The sequence below is a fragment of the Lotus japonicus genome, chromosome 1 (genome assembly GCF_012489685.1).
Source record: "Lotus japonicus ecotype B-129 chromosome 1, LjGifu_v1.2".
Classification (NCBI taxonomy): Eukaryota; Viridiplantae; Streptophyta; class Magnoliopsida; order Fabales; family Fabaceae; genus Lotus; species Lotus japonicus.
Genome location: NC_080041.1, coordinates 14,956,309 through 14,973,838, shown reverse-complemented (window position 1 = coordinate 14,973,838; position 17,530 = coordinate 14,956,309). Strand labels below are relative to the sequence as shown.

At 37.0% G+C, this 17,530-nt stretch overlaps 3 protein-coding genes across 6 annotated transcripts; 2 read left to right on the top strand and 1 right to left on the bottom strand.

The window, feature by feature from the left end:
- Positions 1-236: 236 nt before the first annotated feature.
- Positions 237-10,249, bottom strand: LOC130733792 (pentatricopeptide repeat-containing protein At1g73710). 4 transcript variants are annotated; one of them, XM_057586049.1, is made up of 6 exons: positions 7,102-10,249; positions 4,439-4,499; positions 3,636-3,736; positions 1,367-1,504; positions 985-1,274; positions 239-895 (listed from the first exon to the last, which is right to left on the bottom strand). In XM_057586049.1, exons 1-2 carry the CDS (start codon positions 10,082-10,084, stop codon positions 4,483-4,485), a joined length of 3,000 nt encoding a protein of 999 aa, XP_057442032.1. In that variant the 5' UTR covers positions 10,085-10,249; the 3' UTR covers positions 239-895; positions 985-1,274; positions 1,367-1,504; positions 3,636-3,736; positions 4,439-4,482. The 4 variants fall into 4 exon arrangements, with proteins under 4 accessions (XP_057442033.1, XP_057442032.1, XP_057442034.1 ...); XM_057586050.1 differs by lacking the exon at positions 3,636-3,736 and having other exon boundaries at positions 237-895; XM_057586051.1 differs by lacking the exons at positions 239-895; positions 985-1,274; positions 1,367-1,504 and adding an exon at positions 2,028-2,739.
- A 1,629-nt stretch (positions 10,250-11,878) lies between these two features.
- On the top strand, positions 11,879-13,968 carry LOC130733790 (protein OPI10 homolog). The gene is made up of 2 exons (XM_057586048.1): positions 11,879-12,218; positions 12,308-13,968. The coding sequence occupies exons 1-2, from the start codon at positions 12,116-12,118 to the stop codon at positions 12,778-12,780; spliced, it is 576 nt and encodes a 191-aa protein (XP_057442031.1). The 5' UTR covers positions 11,879-12,115; the 3' UTR covers positions 12,781-13,968.
- An 866-nt stretch (positions 13,969-14,834) lies between these two features.
- On the top strand, positions 14,835-17,214 carry LOC130731632 (FBD-associated F-box protein At4g10400-like). The gene is made up of 2 exons (XM_057583907.1): positions 14,835-16,095; positions 16,191-17,214. Exon 1 carries the CDS (start codon positions 14,966-14,968, stop codon positions 15,857-15,859), a length of 894 nt encoding a protein of 297 aa, XP_057439890.1. The 5' UTR covers positions 14,835-14,965; the 3' UTR covers positions 15,860-16,095; positions 16,191-17,214.
- The last annotated feature ends 316 nt before the right edge of the window (positions 17,215-17,530 follow it).

Genomic DNA, 17,530 nt, shown 5'->3' with positions numbered 1-17,530 from the left:
GTTCGCTCAGAAGAAAAAAAAAGAATATTAAGGGAGAACTAATTAAGTCCACCATCTTTGTTTTGATTTTGATTTTATTTCTTTCAAGGTCAAACTAAGTAAACAAAAGTAAAACAAATATTGACTTTGATTTTATATTTTTCTTGCATACAGAAATTGTGGGAAAACGTCTAAAACTAAGACAGTAACTAAAAACAAATATGAAGAAAGTTTTATGGAAAATCAAGAAAATGGAAAAACAGAACAAAAATGCTTAGGCAGAAAAATATTATTACTACTATTGATATTACACAACAACCCCCAAAATCAGTACCCTAGGTGGCTAGATTGAACATCAAAGAGCAAAGGAAACAACACCACGGATTCTTATAGTATAAACACAGGATTTAGATAATGCATCAAACTCATGAAACCAGTGTGGGGCAACAATGACTCACATTAATAAAACAACAGAGAAAAATATACAATTTCTAGATTAAAACTCAAAAAATAATTTTACAGTTCAGACAATCTTAACATATGATAATCTGAAAATTTTCACAATAAACAGACTTACTCACACAATTTCTTAGGTGAGAATGCTGCGAAAACCAGTAGCAATGTAGCATATCACTTCAAGAAAGAATGAAAGCATCCATTATCATTCCTCATAATTTTCTCCTGGCCTTCTTAGAAAGTATTCAGAAACGTCCAATAATTCCTTGGTCTCATGCTTCATGAGAAATAATTCTCCTCTAATATTTTTGGAGTATGCTTGGACTTCGCATGTATGATGTTCTTAATTAGATATAGTTTAGTTCAGCTCCAATAATTTAGTCAGTTATAACAGCTCAACTGAATTCTCTAACAGATTCGGTTGAGGCTAACCTCCTGTGGAATATCCCCGAAGCTTTCTCTGTTATCCCACAAAGCTAGTTCAATCTATAATACATAAAACATACACAGAATATTCACAATAAATGAAATTGGAAAGAGTTCTCAAACCTCATTCTCCCTTTCCTTCAATTACTGTTTCTTCTATGTCATCAGAGCTCAAACCTCTGATACGCTCAGTTTATCAACCTTCAAATGATTGCTCACCCGTGTCTGTGGCTCAAGCATGTGCCTTTAGTAACCTTTTCTCAGCTAGTGTCAGTTGACTAGATAAGAAGAACCTTCTCATATGGAAGCCACAGTTCGAAGGTCACCAATTGCACCACAGGTATCGTAATCACAGCAAGAGCTATTAAGGAGACAAGACTAAAAGTCCATTCTTGAAACCTGGCCAAAAGTTACTGAGAAAAATGTGCAATCAGCTTAAACCCTCCCTACCAATGCTTTTCAATGTGCTGTATGCAAACAGCAAGCAATCATTAAGCAAGCTAACCTTTTCATCCGGGGAAAGTAACTGTTTGTGCATGTTGTACGCTGCAACCGTTGAAAGGTCAATGCATGTTATGTTGGTTGTCCCATCCTTATGAAACTCTTCACACATTTCCAAGTTTCCTCATCCAAACTCCAGGACCTACAATTGATCTTCATATCATCAATATTCCATCAAATATTAATACCTGAGTAGCGTTTGTTTCCAGTTATACCAATGTATTCTAGGAATATAATGATGGGAATGATATTCCAAGAAATTTTAGAAAAATGTGTTTGGTTAACATGAAAAAAAATCATAGGAATGTGACAGTTACTTTTTTTGACATCTCTCATGGGAATGAAATTATGAGAATGTGGTGGGAATGTGTCTTTCCCAAACCCTTTTGTGGGAATGAAATCATGGGAATGTGATGGTTATATTTTTTCCCAAGGAATATTTTATGCCTGCAAATATTTTTTGTAACATTATAACAAACAATAATATCCATTCCCAACATATATATTTCTGTGAGGCTTACCAAAAATATATATATATATATATATATATATATATATATATTTCTGAGTGTGCTTATGTAACACTACTAAACATTAACACATGCAACTTGCTCGGCTTCCATATTGTTTTTAAGGATTTTATTTTGATCAACTGGCAGCATAATATGTTTTTTCACTGCTAATTAATCTGTATTGTGAGTGTGCCATCTTTTTAAAAGAACAGTTAGAAGCTATGTTGTCAGTCCTAGATCTTGGCGCGTAGCGGCCAACCCAAAAACTGGGATAGCGGGATAGTGAATTTGTTTGTGTTTTGTTTAATTTATACTATTTACATAAATAATAAATTAATGAAAAATATTACTAAAAATTCATAACATATTCATTCTTTTATAGTAGCAAACTAGCAATAAAAGTCATCAGTCTTGAAAAAAGTCATACAACTAAAAACCATAAAAACAACAAGGAAAATAAGAGTTCCTAGCTACAAAATAAATCATCAACCATCATCTTCTAGCATTGGCCTTTCATCTTTTTCACCATCAGTTGTGTCAAGAAACAGAGCAGAACAGAATAGCAGAACATAGCAGAAGCACGCCGGGCATCAGGTCCCGGTGGTCGCCAAAGGGTCACGATGGTCATCGGTCGGTTGTCGCGCTTGAGAGAGCAAGGACGAAGAAGTCTTGCTCGAGAGTGCAGGAAAGTGGGGAGAGGCTCACGATCTCATCCTCCCATCTAGGGGATATTTTTTGCCATTTTCATAAAGTGCAGACCCTCTCACTATCACGTCGGGATCGCGCGCAAAATGGGCCGCAATCTCGACCACAGCACTGAAATGAGACATAATGGTGCTTGCCGTCCCAGTGTATGGCCGTGACACTACGGGTACGATCGCGCCGGGATTGACAATATAGGTTAGAAGCTTTGTTGGAAGTAATTATGAAGTTACTATAATAAAGTGACACTTTCTTATAATTGATGGTGTAACGAGTTTTGAATCAACAATTACATTGCTGTAATTTGGAGCAATGAAGCTTATTAGGATTAGAAAATGGGACAAGATAAGGCCCCAAGTAGCTAAACTACTAATTAATTAATAATATAACTCTAAGAATTTGGGTTAGGCATAACTCTAACCCAAAAGCTAGCTTAGGGATTGACAATATAGGTTAGACGCTTTGTTGGAAGTAATTACGAAGTTACTATAATGAAGTGACGCTTTCTTATTATTAATGGTGAAACAAGTTTTGAATAAACAATTACATTACTGTAATTTGGAGCAAATGTTGTTTACCATTTATAAACACTTATTTAGTCATATCTCTAGTCAATGTGAGACTTTTTTAACACAACCCCTCATGCCCAGGGTTGAACATGTGGAGCGTAGAATTTGCAGAACTGAATATCTACGGGTGACCCACATATAGATAGTCTCCAATAAACAGAACTAGGCTTTGATACCATCTTAGAATTTGGGTTAGATTTAACTCAACCCCAAAAGCACTTACTAGGTCATATCTCTAGTAAATGCAAGACCTTAACACACCCGCTCACGTCTAGGACTAAACATCTGGAGCATGAAATTTTTTAGGAATGAATATTTGCGGGTGGCCCATATATGGGTGGTCTCTAATAAACAAATGTAGGTAGGCTCTAATACCATGTTGGACTTATTAAGTCATATCTCTAGTCAATGTGGGACCTTAACAGTAACAGCAGTAATAGAAAGAACCAGAAGTAAAACATCTTTTCAGCAAATATGCTTAAGTCCATACCAGGCTGTTGGATCCCTTTCTGGTGTATCATTGGCTGACATAAACTCAAGCCACAAGTTCAAACATCAAGTTATCAAATGTTTTATACACAATCCAACAACCTACAAAGTAAGATATGTAACAAATTTTTAATATCAGCATCAAGAGAGCAATTTCTACACCTATAAAATGGAATGCACTAGCATTTAAACTGGTTATATTGGGTTTCTTGCTTGATTGTTTTTCATTTCAATTTTTATTTTTCATGAATCTTAAAATGTATGTCTTAAAAACAGAGAATGCTAAATAAAGCACAACTCCTAAGAATGAGTTAACATTGATCAATGCAAAGATTTTGCAACTAGCGACAGTGCGACACAGTCAATTTACCTAAGAACATTCTATGTGGGTGGTTGAGGAATATCAATGAGATGATTGAAGGAATAAGGGAAAATACATGCAAAGAAGAATTCCAAGTCAAGTAATCAACATATGATAATATGGCTTGATGCAGTTGAACAAAATATTATCTACTAAGTACATTAACTAAAAATTGACATTAAGAAAATTTAATCAATATATATAATTTAATGAAGAATATCGAGGATAATTAGTGTTTAGTACAAGTATATGGAACTTGACACATAAAAACTTGTGCCTTTCTAATAGGAGAGTAGAAATTATGTTTTTCCATTTGTAGGTGAAACACAACAACTTCTTTATATGGAATTTTTTATTTTTTTGATAAGCTATATGGAATTATATAGAACTATGTTAAAGCTTAGAATGCAAACTGACGTGAAACAAACTCTAGTTAACTATACCTTTTACTCCATGTAGTTCTTCCAAGTTTGATATTTGAGTTCCATCAAATGCTTATATTACCTGAAATTTAATAAAACAAGAAAAAAAGTTATGGATGCTGTAAGTGACAAGTAATGGTAAACATATAAAATAAGGCAGACGCATATAAAATTCACAATTCCAAAAGGCTTTATTCATCCAGTCCAAATATTATGAGATATCTTTCATATAATCTAACAACTATTTTTATTGAAAATGATCCAAAACCAGAGGCTTGAAAACAATGTAAATAAATATCTTTTCAAAATAAGTTAAACCTTTCACCAAAATGTACAAATGATAATACCATTAACATAAAAAAAGATTCAGTGTAGAAGACTGAAAAGAACATGAAAACTAATCATGTACTTCTTTTAAGTTTTAACATGACATTCAAGCCCTTGTATAAACTCAAGTGGCCATAAACACACACAAAAAAATCTAATGTTATTGAGGTTTTCGGGTTTCTTTTTTGAAGATTTCTCCTTTACTATAATCTTTTAATGATGAGTAACTAATGACATTTTCTTTTCTCTTTTCCAGCCTAAAGTAGGTGAGTAACCATGGTTATGACATTATGTATTGTGACTACATGAGGTTAGATTATGATATGACAAGGCTTTCTCCTAGAGCCACTAGATCCCCTAGCATGAGTAGAAAGTACCTAACTGGTTATCAGTTAGTAGTTGAGTTAGCATATATAGGAGGTGAATACACCTCAGTTAGGTAGCTTTTGAGAAGTTAGGTACTGGAATAACTGATTCATAGGGAATCAGTTGGAAACTATCTCAGAAATTGTATATTCCCTCTTCTCTGATTGGAATCTCAGTCATTTTGGACAAGAGTTCTTTCCTTTTCTGTGTTCATTCTCTTTCTGTTGAAGGTACCAGTTCTGACAGATTAGCCTTTAATTTAGGAGTAGTGAGTGTTCAATGAAACTATTCTAAATATTTCATCAACAGCTGATAGCGTTCCGTGTACTTCAAATCGGGTGAGGTGTAATATTTAAGGAAATTTGGAGTTGGGTCACATAAACAAAACTCAAGGTAGTTAAGTGTAAATTACTCAAATGTTTAAAAGATATTTAATCTAAACCAAAGTCAGGTTTCTTTTGGTTATTAAAAATTCCATGGTTAAACCAAATTCATGCCGAATACATATTTCTACTCTGCTCTCTGCTGGAAGGCTCAGATGCAGACATAAACTAAGTAATTCAGATTTCAGTGCGAACACTTATGGAATAGAAAGTAACCAGAAAGAATAAAAGTATTATTATTTTAAAAAAAAAAGAATCGACATAAAATAATTTGATAGAGGAGGGGAAGTATTTGCCAAACAACCAATTATCTCAAAAGCTTAAAGTTGTTGGCTAAGGGCCACATGAATGGTTTTACATTATTACTTCTAACACGCCCACTCACGCAAGGTCCTATTTGGACTTGAAGTGTGGACAATGCACAAGTCCACCTACCATATGTTAAAATTCAACCTTTTATTAGAAGAATTGGGGGAGGCAAGGATTGAACTCTAGACCGCTTGGTCATAGAGACTTTGATACCATGACAAACAACCAATAATCCGAAAAGCTTAAGTTGTTGGGTAAGGGCCACATGAATGCTTTTATATTATTATTTCTAACAATATTCAAAAAGAAAAGACAAAGTACAACTTGAAGAGTACAAGTGACATAAAAAACGGAATTCTATTCATGAACATGCACTACAGAAGAAGAAGGACTTGAGTTTATTGAAGTAAAGCTACAAGAATGATTCCTAGGTAGTCGAGAGACTCAACTCTCCCAATTTTACAATTAAATGATTTGGCTCTTCTAAGGTGAGGGAGCCACTTCATATGGTAAAGTAAGCTGTCACAACCATTGATCGAGAAATGAATGATTGAGATTTAAAGAACACCATAGTTTGTTGTATATGTGAAAGTATATGATCACAATCATACCCGTTGATTGAGAAATCAATGGTTATGATACCTTACTTTACCCTCTTAAGTGGTTCTTAGAGGGGCAAAATCCTACAATTACAAACCTGACCACAAAGAAGAAGTCCCTCGCTACCTCTATGCTATAACACTTCATCTCTCACTCTCTAACTAACTTCCGAAACTAAGCAACTAGCTAACTATCAAAGAAAGGGGTTACCTATCATCTATAATCATATATTAAAAAAACAAACCTACCCTTGCCAAGGTTGTATAGTAAAATGTTCTGTGTCCTTTTTCGGAAGGCAGTTTTGAAAAATGACTGATGTTCTTATCAAATAGGTTAGGAATAACATTTGCAGCAGTGGATTGTGGCTTCGGGGGATAATGCTTGTGGGCGTAAGCTGTTTCAGGCTGAGAAAAAAGATGCTTCATTATTTGTAAGTTGTGGTAATAAGTTTTCTGCGAGACTGTGCCAGTCTTTTCATATTTATCATATATGTGCATGGTTAAAAGTTACAAAAATAAAGAAAATCCTTGTTCACTCACATGTACTAAGAAGATAAAACCTTTTTTAATATATACAGTTTTGATGTGCAAAGAAATCCCACCCGCATTTTTTTTAAAACAAAATCCCACCCACATTTATACAGTATACATATAAAACCTTATCTATCCTAATATACAAACAACTAGGGATTTTACAGACCTGAATAAGCTTCATCAGAATCATAGTCATATTCAGCTTCACTGCCGATTTCATACTCAGCTTCACTTCCAGTGACATCTTCAGTTTCAGAATATTCTTCTGAGTTGAATGTGGATTTCATTTCTTGGCTAACTAACTCAGAGAGGTCCTTCCTATTGCAAGTTTTATAGGCATCTATCATAGCCTTGTACAAAGACTCATTCGGCTCAATCTCTCCATAATCTAATTGGCTATATACCCGTTTCACACCTTCAACCATGCCAGCTTTTCCATAACAAATAACCAGATTTATATGAGTTACAAGGTCAGGTTCCATATGCTTATCCCTCATTTTCATATATAAATTCAAGGCCTTACCAATATCACCAGCTGAACCATATGCATAGATTGCCACATTATAGGCGTAAGAGTCAAGATCAACCTCAGATTCTATGAATGTTTGGGCAGATTCAAGTGCCAAAGTATGCATACCAACTAAGGAGTACAAAGCAGTGAAGGTTGCTTGTCGAGCATAAGGTTTCCCCTCCTGGTAAGATGACTCTAACTGTTCTGCTGCTTCAATAGGAAAACCTCCCTTCTTCAATATAGTGAATAACACTTTAAAAGTTCCATCATTTGGCAAGAGCTTCTGAGATATCATTTCATGTATTATTTCACCACACTCGTAAAATTGCCTATTAGCAGCATAACACACCAGTACCTTGTTATACGAAACACAATCCCTCAGTAAACCCGACAGTTTCATCTCCTCAGCTAACTCGATGGCCTCATCAATCAGACCCACATCTTTATAAAGATACATCATTGTTCCATATGAAACACAATCTGCCCAGCCCATTTCTTTCAAATTTTCAAAAGCCAACTTGGCTTCAGATACCAAGCCGAGATCTGCAAAGAGAGTAATCATACTATTACAAGCAACTAAATCAAGACCTCCTTCCATGTTCTGCATCTTCTGGTAGATGGCTTTCGCTCCGTCTAAGTTTCCAACTTTACAATAGGACTTCAATAGAGCTGTTAAGACAACTAAATTTGCTGATAATCCAGATTCTTCCATCATGTGGAAGTATTTGAGTGCCTCTTCAAGACTACCATGCTCTGAAAATCCATCTATTATAGATCCATAAACAATCTCATTTGGTTTCACTCCAGCACTTAGCATTTCATGATACACACTTACTGCATCAGACAGCTGACCAAGACGAGCATAGCATCCAATAACAGCAGAAAAAGTTTGACAATGAGGCTTAAACCCCATTTCCTGCATTTCAACTATGAGGTCCCTTGCTTGGTCCACTAAATCAGCACCAGATAACATTTGAATAAGAGAATTATAAGTGCTATCAATAGGCCAAGTCCCGTGGTTTTTCATTACCTTGAAGAGAGAAACAGCTTTCTCATACAGTTTTGCCTTGCCATATGCTTTGATCATGACATTGTACTCTAAGATGTCCCTTGACTGTCCTGCCATGTCCCTTTCCCTATAAAACACATTCTCCGCTTCAGCCCAGAGTCCCTTTTCAGCAAAAGCATCCATAATTGCAGCACATATAATTGATGATGGTTCCCTATTTAATTGAAACTTACGCAGCATGTCATTTGCTTTATCAAGAGCCCCTTCATTAATATACATCTTGACAATACCAGGAAGAGAATGCACATCAACAGAAACAGAAGATTTGTCCATTTCATCAATTAAGGCTTCCACAGCTTGAACCATGTTCTTTGCGCATAAAGCACTGAGAAGAGCTCTGTAAGTTACAACATCTGGGAAGAGCCCAACCTCTCTGATCCTTCTATAATAATCACGAGCAGCGTCAATATTCCCGGCTTTAGCATACAAAGACAAAAAAATGTTATAAGTTTTTGTATCAGGAGATATACCCTTCTCTTCCATTTTACCAAGCAAAGTTTCAGCTTCCGACATGTTACCATTACTTCCAGAAATAAAGATCATAGTGTTAAAAGTGTATGTATCCACAGCCACTCCCGATTTCAACATATCAGCAAAGACATCAGCAGCGTCTTTTAGCCGCCCGGCCTTGCCATACAAATCTATCAGGGTATTGTAAGTGGAAGCGAGCCGCGGTTTCTGGGGAGCGCTCTCTGCATTCGATGAAGCCATAGTATTAGAAGCAGAAATTCTCCCACCTATCTTAAATAGCTCAGTGGAAAGAAAATGCTTGAAACTAATAGGTATTGTTCTAGAACCACTGGCAGTACTAGTAACAGTTAAAGAATCCAAATCAAGATCATCTAACTCAACCTTCCCAGCACACCAATCCTTGTAAAACCTATCCGCCCTATCGAACTCCCCCACATTCTTCAAGACCTTAACAACCGTACTCATGGTAACCTCATCAGGGAAAAAACCTCTCATCCTCATATGCTTAATCCACAAAAGAGCTTCTTTCACAAGACCCGCTTTCCCATACACATCAACAAGCATGCTGTAAGTGTTGTTTGTTGGCAAAACACTGTTTTTCGCCATCTCTATCCAACAGAGCCTCAACTGGTCCCATTGCTGAGCTCTACCCAATGCTCTAAGCACCACATTATAGTGAATCACATTAGGAACATACCCTTTCTGAGCCTTAAACCACTCAAAAACCCTCACAAGACGTTCCCAGCTACCCTGTTCCTTGAGAATAACAGTGATTTCTTTTGGACCTAGATTCTCACCAAAGGAATCAAGGGCTTCTGAAACATCACTGGCCAACTCCAATGACCTCAAAATTGAAGGCAAAACACCCCCATATTTCTTCTTCTTCTTCTTACTACTACTACTACCTTTTGTGGAAGATGAAATTTTTGTGGGTAAAGGTAGAGTCTTTGAGTGGCAACAGCTCAAAGGAGGAAATACCCACCTCACATTCAACGGTGGGAACTGACCCCAGAAAGGTTTTGTGGAAATATTGGTGAAATTTGAAGAAGACAACGAGGAAAATGAAGAACTTACATAGAATTTATCTGCACACGACATGTTTGATGTGTGGCCGCAAAGGCACGACCAGTGAAGCTGGAAGAAGAAAGGGAGGTTGAAGGAAAACGGCGGTGAATGGTAGGAGAAGTATAGTACAGGCTCAGCAAATGGGAGGTACTAGCACCAATTAGTCCTTACAGTTTTGACTATGATAGGTTTATGAAATTTGTGAAATTGCAATTTGCAAAGAAGAACCATTTGTTATGGATGAAAACATTTCCTCATACATTATTCATAATTCATTTTTAATTAATTTCTATAAATAATTAATACTTAATTAATTAGAATTATTTACTAGTGTCAAATTTATAAATAAAACCACCAATATTAGGGCTTGCCTACCGTTATTAGTAAAATTAAGTCCCAAATTTTCAGTTTTGTCCGGACTGTGTATGGATGAAACTCAAGATTAGTAAGTTCCCAAATTTTTAATTTTGTTCGGGACTGTGTATGAATGAAACCGAAGAGGTGGAATGAGAAGTCCTTGCTCAAGGTGGGTAGGGAGGTGTTGATTAAATTTGTGGTTTAGACTATTCCATCTTATGTCATGGATTGCTTTTTACTACCAAATTCCTTGCGTACCCTAATTGAGTAGATGGTTAATATTATTTTGGGGTGAAGATGTCACAACTAGGAGGATCCATTGGATGAGGTGGGAGAAGCTTGCAAGCCCGAAGCGTAGTGGAGCTTTGAGTTTTTGTATGCTCTATTCTTTTAATTTGGATGTCCTTGCAAAACGATGGTGGAGACCGAGGAAAGAGGATGTGGGTGTCATGGTAGCTATGGAGAGTAAGGATCTCTCTTGGTCAATGTGTAAGGATATTTGTAGCCTAAACCCATCTTAGGTCGAGTACAAGGTAATAACAACGAAGAATTTTCATCCTTCCATGGTCAAAATCATTTTAAATGTAATATTAGGGTAAAAATAGATAACTCAATTGAAGAGCGCAAAGATTAATTTAAACTCTATTCAAATATATTTTGCTTAATAAGTAAAGAAATGCGTATTTTTATATTTCCGTTGAACTCAACTTCAATTCATGTTTAAGTTGAAGTGTCAAAAGTTTACTTATACGTTAATCCGTTGGAATGTATGTTTTCATGTTGCATGGCGGGAAACCAAATGAGCACCTTGAGCATTAATTAATCTATCACTTCCCTCTTCTCTCTGAAAGCTTTTCCACTTGCTAAATCCCCTGACCACCTGGAAAGAGATTGACTTTGCAAATTTTCATTGAACTAACCTGTCTTTAACGAGGAGAACATAAATTAATGAAGAAAACAAGAAATCAGGAATCTTAGAACACAGAAAAAAATTGCACCAAGGCAATCTTTACTAGAGATGATGAAAATTACAGGTGTACAAGACTCGGCCCGACTCATCAACTTGTCCTAAGCCAAAGTCATCATGTTGTATTTTACCAAATTTCTTATTTTATTTTTCCTGTCATTATCATACTTATTTATAAATATTTATATATTCATGGTAAGAATGTCATTTTATATAAAATCAATCTTCTTTCTTTCTACTTTCAATTTAACCAAACGAAGGGAAAGATTTATGGATTAACTTTCAATCTTCTTTCTCTTCTATTTATCTTTTCTTTCAATCATACTAAACAATCTACTAAATCTATTTTATTTTTCACCTCTTTATCCCTATTAATTTTTCTCTTCTCTATTATTCTCCTAAACCAAACATACCCTATGTACTGTGTCTGTGCTGGACATTAGAGTTTGCAAACATATCTTGGAGTCAAATCCCTCCACTCCAACCAAATTACCAAAATTAGATTCCATGATAACCTAGAATCTAGTTTCTTCCAACACAAAAACAAAAAGACCTATCTATCCCCACGTATATCCAGAATCTTCTAGACCACGCAGGAAGATGCTTCTTTCCCTTTGCACCCTGTACAATGAGAAAGAAGAAACACTTCAAGGTTTAAGTAACACCCACTTGCTTGTTCAATTTCCCAGCCCCAAATTCTAATTCTTCAACCACAACAGAAACTGCATCAAAATTTCAAAATGTTTGGAGTAGTTTTCCCAAATCGAAGCTTCCCAATCGACATCTCAACCTTCGCTCAAATCGACACCTTCCACTGGATCCTCGACATGAACCATTTCGTAGGTAAGCACCATAAACAACACCCATGCGCATGTTAGCATCTTCCACTTCCAATTAACCTAACTTCTCATCACCCCCTCTAACGTGCGCAGGTGAGGCGTACGACCAGGTCACCGAAGTCTGCATCTTCCTCCTCAACGGCTTCACGCTGCCACCGGAGAAAGCCCTCGCCGTCTACGTCCAGTCACCAGGCTCCCCCTTCGTCTTCTGCGGCGCCGTCACGCTCGCCCGCCCCTCCGCGGTGCTCACCCTCCCGTGGCCGGAGCCCGGCGCGGGGTCCGGCCAACCTCCGCAGCTGACCGCCGACGCGCAGCCGCTGTCAGCGAAGATCGGGGTGTCGGTGGAGGATCTTGCAACGCTGCCGTCGCTTGACGTCGCCGGGGAGAAGCGGATCGAGCGGTTGGCGATGAAGGTGGGTGAGAATTTGTTCAACTTCATGCAATCGTTCTGCGGCGTTGATGGGTCGAAGTTGATTGTTCCGATGGATATCTTGGATCGGTGGTTCATCAAGTTTCAAGAGAGGGCCAAGCGTGACCCTGAGTACTTGAAGGGTTTCGCTTTGTAAGTTAAAGTTTTCATGTTTTTCTTCTTCCCCTTTTGAATTAGATTTTGGAAACTTTTTTTTCAATGTTGAGAAATGAATTGATAGTGAATAGAAAAAAATGGGTCCTCTTTGTGTTGTGATTCTAATATGGATGTGTGTTTTGTGGAAAAATTGCATTTCAATTTATGTTCATGATGTGGTGTTCTGACTGAAAGTAACAATGAGGGAAGAGATGGTGGATAGTTTAGAACATGGTGATGGTTCATTCTACTTCTTCATGTATATTTGGATACAATTGAGTGCAGTGTGAAGAAGAGATTCATCTCTATTAGCTTTTGTTTGTACTAGTGTCAACTATTATCCAAACATAGTTATTTTTTTTTTCTTTTGCAAGATTTGAATTTGAAGTGTGTGTGTGTGGTGTTTTTGTGATAGTAAATGTTACTAGAGAGGTAGACACTGATAACATGAGCTTTGTTGCTGAAAGTTGGTCATGAAAGTTATTGTTTCGAACTTCAGGACAGGGAAATGTGATCCATATTTGAAGATTCTAATAATAATTTTTATGTTGTTGGTGGTGGGTGATTGCTGTCTTGGCGCGCTCCCCCGGATGGGTGGGTGGCCCTCAACGTGGATGGATCGTCACTTGGTAATCCGGGGCCGGCTGGAGCCGGTGGTGTTGTTCGTGATACAGCGGGAAGGTGGTGCGTGGGGTTCTCAGCCTTTGTAGGGGTCTCAGAGATCCTGAAGGCTGAGTTGTTGGCCATTCCTTATGGGCTTCACCTTTGTTGGGAGCGTGGGTTCCGTCGGATTGTGGTCTTCTCTGACTCGCAACATGCCTTATTGCTCTTGGAGCATGGGTGCGGGAGGTTTCATGCTTATGCAGCTGTTTTGGGGTTGATTCATGAGCTGGTGAGTAAGGATTGGGTTGTGAGGTTTGAGCACATCCGTCTTGAGGGCAACGCAGTTGCGGATCTTTTGGCTAAGGATGGTGCTCGCGGGTCTTGTCGGATGCGTTGTTTGGATTCTCCTCCGGCAGAAGCGGCTCCTCTGCTTGCGGCTGTGGCACTCTCTTTATGAGGCGCTAGTGTGTGGTCCTTTTTTGCTTTTCTTTAAGCTGTTATGTACCCAAAAAAAAATATAGTTAATACTTGTTGTGTATGGTACTAGATCATGTTTTAGCTTTTAAAACAAGAATTCTACTTTTAATAGTGGTGCTGCTGATACATTTGATGTAACATACGAGAGTCAAATGGTGAATGTTTAGAAATCAATTATGAGAAAAAGTGAGAAAAAGCTTACGTGAGCAGCTTTTGTTGAGAATTCAAGTGAGTTGAAGTTTCATATTGATTAAAAATGAGTGAGGTGAAGACTTTAGTAGAGATGTGACACATAAATTTAATCCTTAATGTTTTGATATTTTTTTGAACAATGGTTCCATCAATTGAGCCCGTTACGGTGGATCCATGATTCAAACTGGTTGGGCTCATTGGTTCATTTGATTTTCGGCCTACAGGCACCATCGTTCATTTATAGTGTGTTTGGTTTTAGAAGAGAGAATGAGAAGATAGAATATGAGAAAAGAGAAGATAAGAAGAGAGAAAAGGGTGATCAAATCACATGGCTTCATAAGTTTGTAACTAAAATTCAAAACTTTATTTTGAAAATTTTAAGTGATATGATATCAAACGAAATTATCATATTGTATTATTAATCTTTATCTTGTATTTTTTAGTTTTTTTTTATTTTTTTTTATCGTTACATACAAACGAATTCTTGTTCTTTTCTTGTAAAGGAAGCTGTTACTTTACTTATACCCCTAATCAGAATAAGAAAAAATAGGGAAAAAACGTGGTATATGATATGAAAGAAAGTAATATATATTTGGAGTGAATCTTGACTTGAAATTGAAATCCCTGATTAAATGTACCAAAAAAACTGACTGGTTTTTTTTTTTAAATAAAATATTAAGTAGTTTGTTTATCTCAAAGTTCACTCATTTACTATTTCATCTTATTGTTGTTTATTGTTGTTTTTCTGATGTTAACCAGGTATCCCATAATGCTAGGGATTAATCTCTAGTGCCAATTGTTATCTGTCTACTGAGTCTATTGTCATTATGTCTTATTCATAAGCTAATTAAGTCACCCGTGAATGCTCTTCAAATTCAGCTGCTAAATTGTATGATCAGAGACAACAACAAAATATGTCAGAGGAAGATAGGATCAGCGATTTACCGGATGAAATATTGTGCCACATACTCTCTTTTCTCCCGACCAAAGTGGCATGCACCACCACTGTTCTTTCTAAGAGGTGGATCTCACTCTACTACTCACTCACCACTCTCCACTTTGAAGATGAAGAAGAAGAAGGAGGAGATGTGCCTCCAAAAAAAGATGATGAAAAAGACATTGGTGCACACTTTCGATTTTGTTGCTTCGTAGACAAATTCATGCTCTCCCAGCAGCACCACCCCATCAAAACCTTTCGCCTCACGTGCCGCTCTGAACTCTGGGGTGAAGACCATGCACCCCTCAATGTTGATGAATGGGTTGAAGTCACGAAAAGGTGTCACGTCGAGGATTTCCAGATATGCTTCCAAAATCTCATCATCTCCCCGGAAAATCGTTGCTACCAGGATAACTTGTTGACCTTTGATCGTCTTTATGATCAGCCTCGTGACCAGAACGTTGACACTACAATTGAAGTCTTGAAAACGAGTTTGTCAAAACGGCGACGACTCGTGGAGAATCTCAAGCTTCCGCCTAGTATTTTCACGTGCAAGAGCCTTGTGGTTTTGAAATTGAGCGGGTTAATGGTGGGTGAGGTTGGCTCTGTTGAACTTCCCTCGCTCAAAACCCTTCATTTGGTGGAGGTTTTTTTCCAAGAAAGAAAGGATTTCATGATGCTACTTTCTGGGTGTCCTGTTCTTGAGGATTTACATGCTTCCTCAGTTAACCATTTACAAGATACCTTAATTGATGGGTTTAAAGACTTTCCCAATTTAGTGACAGCAGATATTCGTGTACTTCATGTTCCTTTCACCATCTTATACAATGTCCAGTTTCTGCGCATAGATCGGGTAATGGTTCTTAATTAATATTCTCTCATTCAATTTTATTTTCTTTGATCATATCTTATTTTGCATTTCTGCAGATAGAGTACTTATCTTGCTGTCGCATGCCTTGGTTCAAACAAAACCCCAAGCTGGACACCTACACTGTCATTCCCATGTTTCAGAACTTAGTAAACCTTGTGCTATGTACTTTTCCCTTTGACGTGGTATTAAGGTTTCTCAAGTATTGTCCCAACCTTGAACTTCTTGTCACTAGAAGGGTCAGTGGTGATTATGGATTCTTTTAATTGGTTTATCCTTTTCTCGACCTATATATTTTTATTATAGTGAATCTTATTTTGTCTATGTTTAACAGTGTTTTGGCAGTCACATTAATCCAGGATGTGCTCTTCAATGCATTTCATTACCCCTCAGAGTATGTTTTATTGTAAACTATGGGAGGATGGATAATTCATACGATCTTCAATTTGCTTCATATATTATGCAGAATGCGAGTCTTTTACAAGCAATGACAATATACAATCCCAGGTATGATGATCCAAAACAAAAGTTCCAAGATTTAGAAAAATTCCACTCGTTGTACCCGAGTATCCCTTCAGCATGTAAATTTTTATTTGCTAGTTGCTCGTATTGAATTGAATCCACTTAGTAAATTATGTATTTTTTTTTTAAAGAAAACTTGGATGGGTTCGGCATTGGTTACCACCATAGATGGTCGCCGCCGTCTTGAGCGAGGAGCAGATTTCATAGCGTGAATCCAAGGTGCCGATAAAAGAATGAATCAATTGGAGCATGCTGTCGCAACCGGGGTCGCGGCGAAAAAATAACATAGAGCCGCCACCAATTTATTTAGGGAAATTGGAACCCTCAAAATAAACTCAAACTAGTCTGCGATTAGAGTTCTGGATTCGGGAGTCACTTACATGTGGGGAAAGTTTTAGCACCCCACGATGTCCGTTTAGAAAAACGGTACCTGTAGTTAATTGTGCAAAATCTAATGACTTTAAACCTACTTATCTAAAAAAGGATTTTATATTATTTTATATGAGTCTAATTAAATAAAAAGGATTATTTATTGATTGGGCCCGACAAGCTTTGAAGCTTGCGCCTACGTATCCCCCCATGTGCAATAGGGTCTTCAAGGCCACGTAGTTCTTGTGCATATTTTTGGGTTGGTTTGTATTTTTTTTATTTTGAAAAAGATTTAACATATTAACATGTTTTACTTGTGTAGAAAAGAGATTATTTAAGTTGGTGAGTGTTTTTATTCTATAGAAAAAAGCCAACCATTAACAAGATTCATGACGTTATTTTAAAAGGAAATCTAGGAGATTGGATTTAACTATATTTTTTTGAATATAGTTAAAAAAAAAAACTAAAATGAGAGCAAAGAAAATAAACCCACCGTAACTAATATATTTAGATTATATTGTTTTTTAAACAAAGAATCAAATCCTTCCCTTTTTGTTAAAAGAAAACGAATCCTGTGCTTGGAAAGGAATGACGAAAACAGTGGAGAGCGGAGTGAAAAATCAAATCTGCTTTCCATAGTTGCTCTAGGCTTTGACAAAAGAAAAACAAAGTAATTTTACACACACGGAGAAGAAGAGAAGAAGCAAATCAGAGGGCAAAGTTGTGAGACTAGAGACATTGAAACCCAACCCATGAATTATTCAATAGCATTTCAAAATAGAT